The sequence below is a fragment of the Candoia aspera genome, chromosome 7 (assembly GCF_035149785.1).
Source record: "Candoia aspera isolate rCanAsp1 chromosome 7, rCanAsp1.hap2, whole genome shotgun sequence".
In the NCBI taxonomy this organism is placed as follows: Eukaryota; Metazoa; Chordata; class Lepidosauria; order Squamata; family Boidae; genus Candoia; species Candoia aspera.
Window position 1 is genome coordinate 47,964,793 of NC_086159.1, and position 16,780 is coordinate 47,981,572.

The 16,780-nt window shown below is 41.0% G+C and overlaps 2 protein-coding genes and 1 non-coding gene across 4 annotated transcripts in view; 2 read left to right on the forward strand and 1 right to left on the reverse strand.

The window, feature by feature from the left end:
• The window catches only part of XPOT (exportin for tRNA), a 39,104-nt gene extending 36,196 nt beyond the window's left edge, over positions 1-2,908 (reverse strand). Inside the window, exon 1 of one of the 2 annotated variants that reach the window (XM_063309256.1) lies at positions 2,777-2,908. The gene's annotated coding sequence lies outside the window, so the exon portion shown is untranslated. The other variant, XM_063309255.1, reaches the window with a different exon arrangement.
• Positions 2,909-7,941: 5,033 nt separating this feature from the next.
• Positions 7,942-16,238, forward strand: RPL18A (ribosomal protein L18a). Its single transcript, XM_063309257.1, has 5 exons — positions 7,942-8,049; positions 8,839-9,018; positions 12,270-12,399; positions 15,280-15,389; positions 16,092-16,238. The coding sequence occupies exons 1-5, from the start codon at positions 8,032-8,034 to the stop codon at positions 16,182-16,184; spliced, it is 531 nt and encodes a 176-aa protein (XP_063165327.1). The 5' UTR covers positions 7,942-8,031; the 3' UTR covers positions 16,185-16,238.
• Positions 15,046-15,174, forward strand: LOC134501693 (small nucleolar RNA SNORA68). Its single transcript, XR_010068379.1, has one exon. It is a non-coding gene; the product is annotated as a small nucleolar RNA SNORA68 (small nucleolar RNA).
• Positions 16,239-16,780: the final 542 nt, after the last annotated feature.

Here is a 16,780-nt window from a genome sequence, read left to right on the forward strand (position 1 = left end):
TAGAATAGGATGAACATGCTTCAGGTAAAATGGGGTTTTGGTTCCACCTGTGACAGACTGGTCAAAATGTGCCCAGAATTGTCCTTACAGCTAGCAGGAATGCTGCATGTGGCACAGATACCACCAAGGCTGGTAACTAGGTCTCACCTTCTCTAAAGTAAAGGTAAAGGTTTCCCTTGACGTAAAGTCCAGTCGTGTCCGACTCTAGGGGGTGGTGCTCATCTCCGTTTCTAAGCCTTAGAGCCGGCGTTGTCATAGACACTTCCGGGTCATGTGGCCAGCATGACTACTCGGAACGCCGTTACCTTCCCGCCGAAGCGGTACCTATTGATCTACTCACATTTTACTGAAAAACATGATGTGAAATCCTCACTTGGTCAAAACCATTAGGGACAACAAATAACTTTGAGCCCATCTGGTAAGAACGATGGCATATAGAAGTTTCAATTTGGAATGCAAGAGGAATAAATAGTGAAGCCTATTTGGTGTAGTGGTTAAAGGCATTGGGCTAGAAACCAGGGAACGATGATTTCTAGTCCTGCTTTAGGCCCAAAGCCAACTGAGTGACTTTGCACCAGTCACTCTCTCTCAGCCCTAGGTATTATCAATCCACTTCTAAAAAATAATGCCATGAAAACTGCAGGGACTTGCCCATGTAGGTTCTAGGAGTCAAGATTCAATACCAGAAGACCAAAATCAGTATCTCCTGGCAGTTTTAGCTTGAACTTTTTTAAACAACAAATTTGTCTTCCTTTCTGCATTCAAAATAATGTTTCCAATAGCATATGATAATAGGAAGAATGATTCATCTTCCAGAAGATACCCACTAGGTCTTTGGGAATACCTCAAACCCGTTAGACCAATTTTTTTACTCTTCACAAGGTGACTGAGAAATGTATGACAGTGTGAAAGGAAGTTGAATTATGGATTATGTGTGAAAATGTACATATACTTAATGCAACAATATATGATAGAAGTAAAACGTGTGAGAATAAACGAACAGTTCATCCTTGAGCAAGGAGTAAGACAAGGATGTGTTATGTTCCCTTGGTTTTTTAATATGTCTTTATGGATAAATGTGCAAGTAATGCTTGTGACAACACCAGAGTGATATTGATTCAGGATTCAGGATGTGAATGAAAATGTACTTTTGTAGACAGATGATGCTGTGCTGTTGACTGACACTTGAATGATTTGCAGTGACTTTTAGATAAGCACATTACTTACCTCAAAAGAGAATAGAATCATAGAATCATTAGGGTTGGAGGGGACCTTGGAGGTCTTCTAGTCTAACCCCCTACCCAAGTCCATGAAAGGTATGTATATGGCTATCTATGTTTACATCGAATATATATATAGTTTCTATGCAGAAATAAATATGTCTCAATTTATTGATTTCAATGAACTTTTTTCTAATCCATTCAATCAAGTCTGATTCTTGGAGACTCCCTGGATAAGTCCCTGCAGTTTTCTTGGCACTTTTCGGAAGTGGTTTGCCATTGCCTCCTTCCTAGGGCTGAGAGAAGGTGACTGGCCTAAGGTCACCCAGATGGCTTTGTGCCTAAGTGGGACTAGAATTCACAGTCTCCCATTTTCTAGTCTGGTGCCTTAACCACCACACCGAACTGGCTCTCTCAATGAACTTAAGCACATGCTATTAATGTTCTTGTATTTTTTATGCTTTCTCCCAAAGTGAATCCAGAACACAAGAATACTGAACTGTTCACTTTAATTTGCACATTCCGATTCACCATTCGACTGCACTATCATAAAATGACTTGAGTGACGTATTATTTCAAACAATGCTTTTCAACATAAAGCAATAGAAGAATATGAAACAGTAAATATATTTCAGTTACCAAATAAAAGTAAAGTCTGTTTTCCTCTCCATAATGCACAAATAACTTATTTTTCCCATCATAATACCCTTCTTGTATTGGTAGTGATAAAAGTAGGCTGATTACTTGGAAACTGACACAAATCTGTTCTGCATAGGTCTCTTCCCCAAACGGAGATCTTTTAGATGCATTGGGATAACTAACTAATCTTAGACTTTCCAGGCAGCTGGCCAGGAATTTTGGAAGATAACATCCCAGTACGTTAGTAGAGAACCAAAGTTGAGCAAAGAGCGAGAAAATACTTTAGCAGAGGCGGCACGGGACGAACTGAAGGGCACAGAAGTAAAGGCCAAAGAATAGGGGCCAACCTATGCGACTTTAGTAGGGCCCCGAGAGAAGGAGGATCCATCCCAAAGCAGCACAACCTCCAAGCCCGGCCATGGGACTTGGAACACGAGGCGGCGACGCCACTGCACCATGGGGCCTCTTCCGATTTCTCCCTTCTGTATTTAAAGAAAAGTTGGGCAGCCTCCGTCCCCTCCCGAGTCTGCAAATACGGCCACCCTGGAAACGCACTCAGCCCTCCAACAGCCCCGGTCCCATTTCATTACCTTCCCAACTATTCCATCAAGGAGGAGTTGTGCTTTCCCGCACTGCTGGGAGGCCGCTACAACCGCAGGGCGCCCGGACAGAGGAAGCCAGGAAAGGCCACCCACGGCAGAGTTGCCGCTCCGCCAGGAAACACGCAACGCGGCCAACGCGCGTCTGGGGGTTCCGCAGCACCCCGGTCTCTCGTCACCCAGTTCCGCTCGGGAAATTGCTTAAAGACCTAGACTACAGCTCCCAGCATGCCCCGCGACACCAGACCCGGGATTCGCCCGGCAATAAACCGCCTCAGAGAAAACCTGGACGCCAGAAACAGGTTTTTCGATCCTTACTTCAAGCTCACCAGTCAGGGGAAGAAAGCGCGTTGCACACTGGGAAAAAAATGTTTTCTGCTAGGCGCAGTTGATGCTGGGAGGCGTAGTTCGCAAGGTGCTGCCTAAGTCAGAGAAGACGAGCTATTCCACCAGCCTTTCTGATCGTTTTGCGTCCCTACCAATAACCCAGATCTTTAGCTGTGGCCAATCACTACGGCCTTGAATGAGAATCGCGTTGAATCGCTTTACCTCCGTTACTTTTCATCGACCGCGTGCAGCTGACAACTGACACACTTGCGGTATGCCAACGCTACACATAACTTTGGTTTAACTATCATGGCTTCTCTAAATGGATGCTGGGAATTGTAGTTCTGTAAAGCGCTCATTTAACCGGTTTCAGAATCCCTAAATGCAATGTCCACATAAACTTTCCTCGAAGAAACCAGGGCAATCGTTAACCTACCTATCCGATTATTTCGATGGGGCCTCACTTCCAACGTTGTGTGCGTACGATTACAGCCTAAAAGTGATATAAAACAGGTCCGTGCCTGAGGCTTTAGTTGGAAAAGAAAGCAATGCGAGGCTGGGACAAATCTTCAGTGAGAGGGTTTACAGTACTTCTGCTGTAAGGGATTTGAGGATATGTTCCTGCAATGCGAAAGGTACACTCCTGCTTTGTTAATCCCGTATTTGTTAACAGCTAGCACCACCGGTCTATCGCCTAAGCCCAAGCACAGGCTGAAGCTAATGGCTTATTCCCAATTCCTTATCTGCACAAAATTTCCCCAAAAGAGGCAAACATTAAAGTGAATATAGACCTAAATTCCAATATAAAAACTGGAAATGAACAAATAATTAAGCATAGAACTAAATGATGACATACTGTATATCAGTTTGAGTAGAATACTCTGTTCAAGCTAAAGAATAATTCAATATAATAACGTCAAATGTATACATAAAAATGCAATGCATGGTAGCTCCATATAATAAACTATGCTATCCATGTATAGCGACCTTTAGACTAGACAAAATGCAGCCCCATCACATCCAGTTGGATTAGGATTTCTTAGTCCATTCAATAATGTAAATTCATCAAAAGTGCATGAATTTAGATAAATGAATAAATTTAGATAAAGTTCAATGTGGGGAATATTTCTTCAAGTTTAAAAACCACAAAAAATAAACAGTACATAGAAATCTGCTAAAACCTGAAAAAAATTAAATCAGCAAAGGTAAGGCCAAAATAATGCTTTTTAAAAATTAATACAAAGAGGAAAGTATCCAGAAGGAGAAAATATCAGCCCTAATACAAATAAATGGGAAACTATGATCTCTAGTGATATATCACCGTTCTAATAATTAGTTTCAAAACTCTAAAAATAGGCTCCAAATAATGACATATTTTCCTATAGTTTCTTGATATCTAACAACAGCTCTTTCCTTACATTGTTGTTGTTTATTCGTTTGGTCGCTTCCGACTCTTCATGACTTCATGGACCAGCCCACGCCAGAGCTTCCTGTCGGTCGTCAGCACCCCCAGCTCCCCCAGGGACGAGTCCGTCACCTCTAGAATATCATCCATCCACCTTGCCCTTGGTCGGACCCTCTTCCTTTTGCCCTCCACTCTCCCTAGCATCAGCATCTTCTCCAGGGTGTCCTGTCTTCTCATTATGTGGCCAAAGTATTTCAGTTTTGCCTTTAATATCATTCCCTCAAGTGAGCAGTCTGGCTTTATTTCCTGGAGGATGGACTGGTTTGATCTTCTTGCAGTCCAAGGCACTCTCAGAATTTTCCTCCAACACCACAGTTCCAAAGCATCGATCTTCCTTCTCTCAGCCTTCCTTATGGTCCAGCTCTCGCAGCCATATGTTACTACGGGGAACACCATTGCTTTAACTATGTGGACCTTTGTTGTCAGTGTGATGTCTCTGCTCTTAACTATTTTATCGAGATTGGTCATTGCTCTTCTCCCAAGGACTAAGCGTCTTCGGATTTCCTGACTGCAGTCAGCATCTGCAGTAATCTTCGCAGCTAGAAATACAAAGTCCTTCCCTGCTTCTACATTTTCTCCCTGTATTTGCCAGTTATCAGTCAAGCTGGTTGCCATAATCTTGGTTTTTTTGAGGTTTAGCTGCAAGCCAGCTTTTGCACTTTCTTCTTTCACCTTCACCATAAAGCTCCTCAGTTCCTCTTCGCTTTCAGCCATCAAAGTGGTATCATCTGCATATCTGAGATTGTTAATGTTTCTTCCAGTGATTTTAACTCCAGCCTTGGATTCCTCAAGCCCAGCATGTTGCATGATGTGTTCTGCATACAAGTTGAATAGGTAGGGTGAGAGTATACAGCCCTGCGATACTCCTTTCCCAATCTTAAACCAGTCCGTTGTTCCGTGGTCTGTTCTTACTGTTGCTACTTGGTCGTTATACAGATTCCTCAGGAGGCAGACAAGATGACTTGGTATCCCCATACCACTAAGAACTTGCCACAATTTGTTATGGTCCACACAGTCAAAGGCTTCAGAATAGTCAATCAAACAGAAATAGATGTTTTTCTGAAACTTCCTGGCTTTTTCCATTATCCAGTGGATATCGACAATTTGGTCCCTAGTTCCTCTGACTTTTCTAAACCCAGCTTGTACATCTGGCAATTCTCACTCCATGAATTGCTGAGTCTACCTTGCAGGATCTTGAGCATTACCTTACTGGCATGTGAAATGAGTGCCACTGTTCGATAGTTTGAACATTCTTTAGTGTTTCCCTTTTTTGGTATGGGGATATAAGTTGATTTTTTCCAATCTGATGGCCATTCTTGTGTTTTCCAAATTTGCTGGCATATAGCATGCATTACCTTGACACCTTTCCTTACATGCTGAAGCTAATATATTTTTAACCATCTATTTAAAGATTTAAAGACATTTTTAAGAATATGCTTAGCTACAGCGGTTGAGTTTTGAAATCTTAAGTTTTTAGCACCTCTTCTGCTTTAGTTATGACAGTAAGCATCCTAAAAACCACATTCAATGTACAACACAAAACACTCCAAAATCTTTCAGTCTAAATAAAATCAAATTACAAGTCAGGACTATAATATATGCTTGAATCTTTAATATCCATTACAGTTTCTGCTCATTGTAATCAGGAAAGCAGTAAATTCTCAATATATTTTAATGCTGACTAAATTATAGTTACAAGTTCAAAGATATCTCTTATACCATTTGGAAAATTATTTTTCTATATATGTTACTGTAATTACATTTATAAATTGGAACCCAATTAAGTTAGAGATCATCTAATATTTGAACTAGGCCAGTTAGAGGTTAATTCCTGCTGGAGGTACTGTAGCATATTTGCATTTTGTCACAGTATTGTTCATTTTTGAGGACATCTCTAGAGGAAACAACTGGTAATATTATGCAGTCTAGAGAGAAAGTTGGACTTTGAAAAAGCAAGATAGGAAGAGTAGTGACTCTTGGTGTTGGAAAAGACTCCTGAGAATACTGTGGACAAGAAAACAAATAAATGGATCACTGAACAAATCAACCCAGAGTTCTCATTCAAAGCACAAATAACCAAGCTTACATTATCCTACTTTGGATGCATTATGCAAACACCTCAGTCTCTGGAAAAGGCTCTAACGCTAGAAAAGGTGGTAGGAAAAACAAGAGGACGACGAGCAGCAAGGTGGAAAGATTCTTGTGGCAATGAGTACACCATTGCCAGACCAGATTAGGGATAGATCATCATGGAGAAATGAGAGCCAGTTTGGTCTCATGGTTAATGTTCTGGGCTAGAAACCAGGAGCCTGTGAGTTCTAGTCCCGCCTTAGGCACGAAAGCCAGCTGGGTGACCTAAGGCCAGTCACTCTTTCTCAGCCCAACATGGTGCAACGTAGACCAGCCTCACAGTGGGGCACCCCGGCAACGTGACTTGTTGGTCACGGCTAAATAGTCTACACATCTGGCTGCTGGACCTCACAAGGATTTCCCAGCAAGAAAAGTAGCACGAACACAGAACTGCTATACCATATGATTAAAAAAAAAAACATGGAGAAAATCAGTGTGGTTGCTCTGAGTTGACAACTTGATGGCAGATAATCAGAGATTAATAAGAATGTAACTCAGCAACTTCAGTTAGGCTGAGATATTGTCACTACAATATCTCATGGACCCTCACTTTGGAGAAAAACCAAAATGGGAATCCTTGTAACAACTTACTCTACTGTAAGCATGCATGAAATTGGGCAGCAGACTTCCCTAAAAATAGAGCCTGCATCCAACAATTATTGTGAAGGGAAGGAAGCACACAAAATATTGCTTAATTTTTATTAGGCACAGTATTCTAGTTATAAAATATGGTTAGGTCTGAGGGTTCCCCTTCCCTCAAATAATGAGTTTGTGACTTTCGACTCTGGGATTCGTCCAAGGGCAGAGATAAGGCTATGCACTTTTCCAAATTATGCATACATTTGTTAAACTGATAGACCATCTTTCCTTCAAGATAGCATGGTGTTCTCTCCAATATTTCCCCACAACAACCCTGTGAAGTAGGCTAGCAGAGCCAGAGCGACTAGCCCCAAGTCGCCCAGTGAGCTTTCGCGGTTGCACCACGATGGCTTTCATTAGGGAGCCTTCGCGTAACCCAGCCTTCACCTCCAAAGCGGCTTGCTGGAGAACAGGTTGCCCTGCCTAGTCGCGTCCAATCGCACAGCAGCTTGTTCTGAACCCACCGTTGCCTTCGCTTCCCCCAACCGATAGTGTGCACCGGCGCAAAGGAAGACCCACCTGAAACTATCTTTCGCGTGCTCCAGGCACCCCGTTAACTGTGGTGTGCTCAGTAATGCTATACTTAAGCAAACCAGAATTTCATATTATGTAGGAATAAGGTTCCTTACAGATGTTTAAACAGCATTATAGCAAACAGCAAACAAACCAGCGAACACAAAAAAATAAGAATACTGTAGCACTGCCGGTCGCTTCCGAATACACCAATGCATTTCACCAAGCAAGAGAACAAGCACGCTTACACCAATCATTCGGACACGAATTAAGCTTTAGCCACCGCCTTAAAAAATGCGCTAGAGTGGTTAAAAGAGGACGAATCGAAATCCGGCTTTCAAAGACAGACGTTTCCTACATCCAATAAGAGTGTGCTCCTTAAGTCCAATGGTCGATAGTCCTTCTCCGGTAAGGCGGTATTTCGCGTCGGTGGTGGTCACGTGAGCGCGCTGCGCCTGCGAAACTTCCTTTTCTGGGCGGCCGGGAGAGAGGTGAGACCATGAAGGCGTCGGGTACGGTGAGTGTTGTGCGGCCTTGCGGGAGTCTCGCGCGGGGAGAGGCTCCTACCTGCCTGAAGGAACGTGAGCGCGCCAAAGAACGATAGAAACGCGGGGAAGGAATCCCAGTTCGGGAACCTTCCTGCAGTCGTCTTTTTTTCTGCCACGAGTTTGAACCCAATATGGCTGTCTCCGCCGCGCCAGCTTCCTGTAGCGTGGGCCCGGGTTTGGCTGTAAATTTATCGCTGCTCAAGTCGGCGGATTCAGCTCGCAGCTTCTTTCTCGTGTCCAGGCTGCAATGTAGGAGAGAGAGAGAGGGGAAGAAAATGCAACTGTAGCTATTCTACTCATGTCATCCTTAAGTTCTCCTCTCTGTAATCCTCGTGTCGGTTTCCAAGACTGATTTCAGGTGGGTTTCAAATAGGCAATAGGTGTTCTACCTCGATAAATATTTTTGAAAATCTTTATAGCTGACTCTACAGAATATAACTTACTGAAAATTGGGGAGGAGTGAGCTTAGTTTGATTTAGTGAATTACTTTAAGGCTAAATACTTTTTTGTGCTTAAAAAAAGTTGTGTTAATTATTGAATTAAGATCTAGATAAGAATTATTTTAACTTACCTTGCTGAGTGCCTGTGAGCCAAACATAAATTCAGCGATCAGTCTTTTTTTATTCTTTCAAGAATAATTTAGTGAGGCAGTTAAATAGCTAGCCCCCTTTATTGCTGTAGAGAATGCTTCAAACTATTTTGACTCTTAACGGTAGAATGGATTTTTATTACTGTTTCTTTCTCTTTTTTCCTTTCAGCTGAGGGAGTATAAAGTTGTTGGGAGATGTCTTCCTACTCCCAAATGTCCAACACCACCTCTCTATCGTATGCGCATCTTTGCTCCTAACCATGTTGTTGCAAAGTCCCGTTTCTGGTATTTTGTTTCTCAGCTGAAGAAGATGAAAAAATCTTCTGGGGAAATTGTGTACTGTGGACAGGTATTGTAATAGGAAATTGAATAGTTTTAAATATTGAAAATATATTTATTTTGTAATACTGCTTATTCCTAATATTCTCAAGTATCTAAACTGTTTGGACTAAGACATTTTTTTTCCAGAAAATTTGTCTTAAAATTTTCAGTACTGTTGATTCTGTCATATCTTATAAAATGCTTTAGATTACCTTACCCCTGTTTCATTTCATGCCCCTGTTGATGAAATGAATGACATATTTATTTAAGATTCATGTAAGAAATAGTAGGAGTGTTTCTGTGCCCTATTCCATTGTTCCAGGAATAGGATGGGATACAAGTTATAAAATTGTTTTAAAATTAGAAATAGTATGGAAAGTTCCTAGTTTTCCTTTTTAGTTTTTCTCATTGAACTTGGCAGAGAGGCAAAAGGAAGCTAAACTCTGCACAAACCGTAGCTAAGTTTCTACTACAAGGTAAGGTAGTGCTTCCTATGTAGATGGATAATAATAAAATGGAACCTTTGTAAGGCAGCACACTGATAATTAGCAATAATTAAGAGTAAATGGCCATCAATTTCATGTACTGCATGTGGAGGTATCTAGTTGATCACTACTTTGGATAGAACGCTAGACAAGTGAACATTCCTGAAGTTGCAATCGTAAACATAATTATTAAGGAGCAAACCTTTTGAACACAACACAACTGACTTCTCCATAAAGATTTTAGCTTGTTCCAGCATTAGATTCATGTAATCTTGTAGGCACTTACTGCATTTTTAGCCTTTATATTCTGATCCAGAGAAAACCTAATGTATTTTATGGAAATTGGATTGCAGCTTTAGGATATTCTGATTCAATTGTAGACTTGATATTTTATTTATTTATTTATTAAATTTATATCACCGCCCATCTCCCCCAATGGGGGACTCTGGGCAGTTTACAATAAAATAACACTAAAAACATAACCACCTAAAAATTACCATTAAAATATACATAAAAACAAATGTAAAATCCAAGTGGAGATGGAACACAATCACTAAGAGGTGCTATGGCGCCAGCCATCCCCAGGTGGAGCTATCACTCTCCCCCTCCCAAGCAAAGCAGCAGAGCCAGGTCTTCAGTTTCTTCTGGAAGTCTGAGAGAGAGGAAACCTGTCTCAGCTCTGGGGGCAAGATGTTCCAAAGGGCGGGTGCCACTGCAGAGAAGGATCGCCTCAACCCCACTAGATGAAATTCATTTACTGATGGGGTCGGTAGTATGCCCTCCCTGCCTGACTGGGTGGGATGGGTCAATGTTATGGGGACGAGACGGTCCCTCAGGTACCCTGGTCCCATGCCATGTGGGGCTTTAAAGGTGATAACCAACACCTTGAATTGGACCCGGAAGCAAACTGTACCCAATGCAGCTCGCGTAATGGGTCACGTGGGCTGATTTTACAGCCCGATAACTGTCCGCGCAGCCACATTCTGGACCAGCTGAAGCTTCCGAATGCTTTTCAAGGGTAGCCCCATGTAGAGCGCATTGCAGTAGTCTATATGGGAGATGACAAGGGCATGAGTGACTGTTTGGAGGGCATCTCGGTCCAGGAATGGGAGTAGCTGGCGCACCACCCAAAGATGTGCAAAGGCCCTCCTGGCCGCGACTGCCACCTGCTCTTTGAGCAGGAGTTGTGAGTCCAGGAGGACCCCCAGGTTCCGCACTGGTTCCGAACCAAAGATGACAACTTCCTGGAACCCAAGGAGCCATCAATCCACTGCCACTCTGTCTTACCAGGGTTCAGTTGAAGCCTGTTGTTCCCCATCCAGGCCACCACAGCCTCCAGGCACCTGTGAAGGGTGGAATCACTTACTTCACCCAGGATGGAGATATATAACTGGGTATCATCATCATATTGATAATACCTCATCCCATGGTGATGGATGATCTCACCCAGTGGCTTCATGTAGATGTTAAATAGGACAGGAGAGAGTACCGAATCCTGCGGCACCCCACAATAAAGGGGTCAGCCGGATCTGTCCTATCACCACCAATTGGGAACGGCCCTGGAGGAAGGAGGTGAACCAGCGCAAAACTACACCGCCCACCTCCAGCCCCCTGAGCCGCCCCAGAAGGATACCATGGTTGATGGTATCGAAAGCTGCTGAGAGGTCCAAGAGAGCCAGGATGGATGCACTCCCTCCATCCCGCTCCCTCCAGAGATCATCCATAAGTGCAACCAATGCGGTCTCCATCCCGTATCCTGGCCTGAAACCTGACTGAAAGGGGTCCAGATAATCCGTTTCCTCCAAAATTCTCCAGAGCTGCAATGCAACCGCTTTCCCAACCACCTTTCAAAAGAAAGGAAGGTGGGAGACAGGGCGAAAATTGCCCAGTATGGTAGGGTCCAAGGATGGCTTCTTGAGGAGCGGGTACACCAGCGCCTCCTTAAAGGCAGCCAGAAACACCCCCTCCCTCAAGGATGCATTAACCATCGCCTGGACCCAACCACAAGTCACTTCCCAGGCAGATTTTATCAGCCAGGAAGGGCATGGGTCAAGCTGACATGTGGTTGCATTCACAGTCCGGAGAATCCTGTCCACTTCCTCAGGCCCAACAGGATCAAACCGTTCCCAGATAACAGGGTAAGTACATTCCCCTGGCATCTCCCCAGACTCTGCTTCACGCTTAAGAGTCCAACTTAGAATGGATCTGAGCGATTTTATCCTGCAGATGCTGTGAATGCGGCATCCGAACGGCCCTGTAGGTGGTTCCCTGGATCTACCTGACCCAGAAGAGATCGAGGGATCTTGAACAGGGCCGTTGGACGGCATTCTGCGGATGCAATAAGAGCGGAGAAATATTCATGTTTCGCCGCTCTTACCGCCACAAGGTAGGCCTTAATAGCGGCTCTAGCTTGTGTTCGGTCAGATTCAGTCTTCGTCTTCCTCCAGTGATGCTCCAGACGTCTCTTAACCCTCTTCAAAACTCTCAACTCCTCCGTAAACCACAGGGAGTGAAGGGTCGAATGAGGCAAGAGAGGTCGCACAGGCACGATCCTGTCCAAGGCCCAGCCCTATTCCAGGCCATGACTAGGACCTCCACTGGACCGCGCTGCAGGCCCTCGGGAATAACCCCCAGCTCCCTCTGAAACTACTGGGTCCATCAGTCGCCGGGGGCGGACCAATCAAATGGGTCCAGCCTCCCTGCAGAGCAGGGTGGCACAATGTTAATTAAAAATGTTAATTAAAGCAACACTGATTCCTTTTCTATTCTAATATGGGTAATTGTATACTCTTAGGTTTTTGAGAAGTCTCCTCTGAAGGTGAAAAACTTTGGTATCTGGCTGCGCTATGATTCTCGTAGTGGAACTCACAATATGTACAGGGAATACAGGGACTTAACAACTGCTGGAGCTGTTACACAGTGCTGTAAGTAGAAGACGTCCAGAGTATAAGATCATCTTATACCACTATCATAAAGGAGAATGTGTGTTGCAGAATTATTCTTTAGTGTTGTTTTTATATAATGCTTCTATTATTTTGACTCTTGTAAATAAGTAGCTAATATATTAATCTGTCTTTTTACTGAGGTGATAGTAAATAGTAGGATGGGTTTTGTTTTTGTTTTTTTGTGCCTTCAAGTCAGTTTTGACTCCTAGCAACTGCCTGGACAAATACCAGCAGTTTTCTTGGCAAGATTTTGGAAGTGGTTTGCCATTGCCTCCTTCCTAGGGCTGAGACAGAGTGACTGGCCCAAACTTGCCCAGTTGGCTTTCGTGCTTAAGGCGCGACTAGAACTCATGGTCTCCTGGTTTCTAGCCATGACTACACCAAGCCGGCTCTCAAATAGTAGTAATACGGAGTGTTAAAATGGAATTGTTGAAAATACGTTATATATTGGAACTTGATTGACTCTTATGTATTTATGCAAAGATTTTAATTGTTTTCTGCTATAACCATAACTAGTATTGGATCAAAGTACATTCCAGTTGATATTGTGGCTAGCAATGCTTCCCATATTAAATGTAATTTTCTGCCTTGTAGGATAAAAAGGACTCTTGAGTGTTAACAAATACCAGTTAGAACAGGTTCCCAAACTTTCTTGGTTCAAGGTGCTGTTAGTGTCTCGCTAATCTTTTCATGGTGCCCCTAGATCAGAAGTGTGAACTACCCTAAGCTAGTAGTTCTCACAGTGTTCAACAGTGTCGAATATCGCTGTGTTTCCCTTGAAAATTTAAAATATGCCTCTGTGCCCCTGTAAATTCATTGTGCACAGTTTGGGAGCCACAGAGTAAGAAAAAGCCCTATTTAATTAGAACAAAAAAGCCTATCACCCAAACCTCATATCGTAGAATAGTTCTGTGTTAAATACTTTATAAATTAAACTGTCAAATCACTTGACTATTTGAACTTAGCAAGAAAGAATATTTTTTTAATAATTAAATTATTGACCCCATATTTGCCAAACAAAATGATAATTGGCCTTGAATTCAGATACTTGGATGAGTACTTGTATTTTAGCCTTACTAGTTTTATCTGTCTGAAATGAGTGATTAGCCATATCTGTTGTACAGTCATTTTGTATAGTGCCCATTTGGATAGGTAAAGTTTTCCTTGAGTTATTTACTTTTGGCTAGCCCCCTGACAGTATTTCAAAATCCAAATTGTCCATCAACTCAAGAGCAATTGAGTGTATTGGCGAAGGCCTTTATTGGGACTAAACTGACAATTATTTCCAAATAAATAAAAAGTTCAAAAACAAATTTGGATGATATGCAAGAAATTTGGTATAGAGACTTGGAGTATCCTCCTGTATTACCCAATCAATGGCTTCAGGCTTGAATGCTAGGTATGTTTCTAGTGTCCTAAAAATTCATTCAGTTCAGCAAAACATTTTAATAGAGCCCAATTAGACCTCTCAATGCTTTAAAAAGGTTGCCCGTCTATGCTGGGGATGTAATAAATTTGAAGAAACTTCGTTACATAAGAAATGGATATGTCCACTTGTAATTCCTTCTCAGTTGTATATTAATGGTGAAGCACATTCTTGGATAGATGTTAGTGTTTTGTTAAACTAATATCCCAAAAATTTGTAATCTTTCAATCTGTGAAGAACTTTGGATATATTGGTGTTGGACTTGCTGCAGAAATGGTGAAGATGTAGTCATGGAAGAATACTTGTGCCCCAGACATTAAAAACTGATTTAACAAAATTTGTCAGCTGTCAGTCTTTGAATTAGCTTTGTACACAAGGAGAGGCAAGAATGGACAATATCATTCTCTGTGGTCTAGGTTTAATTCATTGTTTAAAAATTGAATGTTTCATTTGAAGAAAGTTATATAATTGAATAGCTTGATATATATGTATATATTCTTTAAATGGTCTTTTAAAATATATGTATTTAGAATTAAGTGTGGGGGGTTTTTTTGTTTTTTTTTAGTTGCTCATTTTTTAATGTCTTCTTAAGAGTTTGGGGTTTTTTTTGTCTTTTTCCCTCCCAGGTTTCTTGAGTAATAGGTTTCTTTTTAAAGGTGTATAGTATTTTATACAATAACAATATGGTTATATTGGTAATTAGTTTATATATATATATATTACACATTACACATTAATAACTAATGCTTTTTAAAAAAACGTGAAATATAAAGTTTGTAAAAAAAAAAATTAAAAACTCAAAAGTTTGGAGATCCATACACTTCCTTGTAAAAGCAGTTAAATTTGGATATCTTAAGGTAGGCATATCAAAGATTATATCACTAAACATAATTTAAGCCTTCCCAAATAAATTCAACTCTATATCTGATTAAGTTGAATTCCCCGATAAATATGTTTGTTGCATATTTAGCTTCCCTTAAACTCTGCAATACAAGTCCACCTGATTTGAAAAGAAGTAGAAATAACATGTCATGCCATACGTTTTATTTTTAAAATTCTAAACATTCTTATGTTCTGGATACAAATGATTGAATGTAGCTATTATTAATATTTTTCATTTCCAGAATCTGTTGATTCTTTTCTAAGCTTTCTCAGCTTATACAGTAGACCCACAAATAATTACTGGTTTTGAAATTTTAATTGCATACAAACCCAAAGAACATTGTTTGTAATAAAATGTTCTTGTCATGTGTGCAGATATTAAATATATCTTGTCGCCTTTCAAGAGCTGAAGTGTTTTTGAAAGTGAAATTGAAGATTGTACAATAAATACTGTTCTTATATGGAGATTGGTATAAGAGTATTTAGATCAAAGCTGAATACATCTCAATTCTTTTATTAAAATGTTGTATAATTCCACTGATGAATTGCAGATCGTGATATGGGAGCACGTCATAGAGCCCGTGCTCATTCTATTCAGATCATGAAGGTTGAAGAGATTGCTGCTAGCAAATGCCGCAGACCTGCTGTCAAACAGTTCCATGTAAGTAGAGCAAATTTAAATGTCTATGTTTATATGTATTAAAATATGCTTTTTTGTTTATTTTTTTAATCAAGCTGTGTAATTTGGAAAATTTTCTCTGAGCCCTGTAACTTTCTATGAAACTGTTTATAATTCTGGTCAGTGACTATAAGAAGATTGATTGATTGGATACATATGTATTGAGAATCCTCCTTTAGTTTGGAGTCACAGACATATTCTATTCAGGGAGCTACAAAACAATTGGGTCACTGTCTCTCAGCCCAACCTACTCCAGTTTATTGGGAAAAAGCTGAAGAATGTATGTACACCAATTTGAATTCCTAGAGGAAAAGTGAGGTATAAACCTAACAAATACATATATTCAATACTAACAGTTTATACAATTCTATTTATTACAATTCTAATACGTAGTATTTTATTTTCTAAAAACAGCAAAATAGTTTTCCAAAATGATCCTGTTTCGTACCATTAAGCAAGTGTTATACTTGCTAAAAAAAAATAGTCACTTGCCTTATTCTTTTAAAGAGCTTGTTTGAGTCCATCCTGTATTTTGTGTAGATTAATTTCTCTGTACTTACATTAGAAATCTTAAAGGATATGTGCTAATGCAGTAGGAAGTATCTTTTTTTAAATCTTCTGAATAGTACCCAAACTGATGAAATTTTATCTGGGCTTCTAATAAAATTTAACCTCTTTTTACAGGATTCTAAAATTAAGTTCCCTCTGCCACACAGAGTGCTGCGCCGTCAGCATAAGCCACGCTTCACTACCAAGAGACCAAATACATTCTTCTAAATGTAGGCTTGATTGATATATTCCATATATCAATAAAGTTTTTTGAACATTTGATTGTGTGTTTTAAAGCATATTTATTTTATTAAATTTATATGGCTCTCCATCTCATCAAAGAGACTCTGAATGGCTAACAGCAGTTAAAACCAACAATGAACACATAACTAGCAGTCAAGATAAACAGACATCAACACAACCACTTTACAAGCTCTACAATCCTTCAGGGCCTTGCATAGGCCAAGGGGGCCTGGGCCAATCTGATTTTCAGGGGATGATGTTCCACAGAGCAGGTGCCACAACACAAAAGGCTCTCTTCCTGGAACCTGCCAGATGACACTCTAATTGACAAAATCCATAGCATGCCTTTCTTGCCAGATTTGATGGGACAGGTGGACACAATCAGGTAGAGGTGATCCTGGCTTTGCAAATAAAATGCTACATCAAAAATTGAACCTTCTAATACATCATCTCAGAACGTGATATATTCTGTTCCCAGCGCTACTGTACTCTTAATTGTACAGAAGACTGATGTGCTGAGACTTTTAGATTTTGCACAAATGCTCATGAGGTATATTTACATCAACCACTTTCCTTCCTTT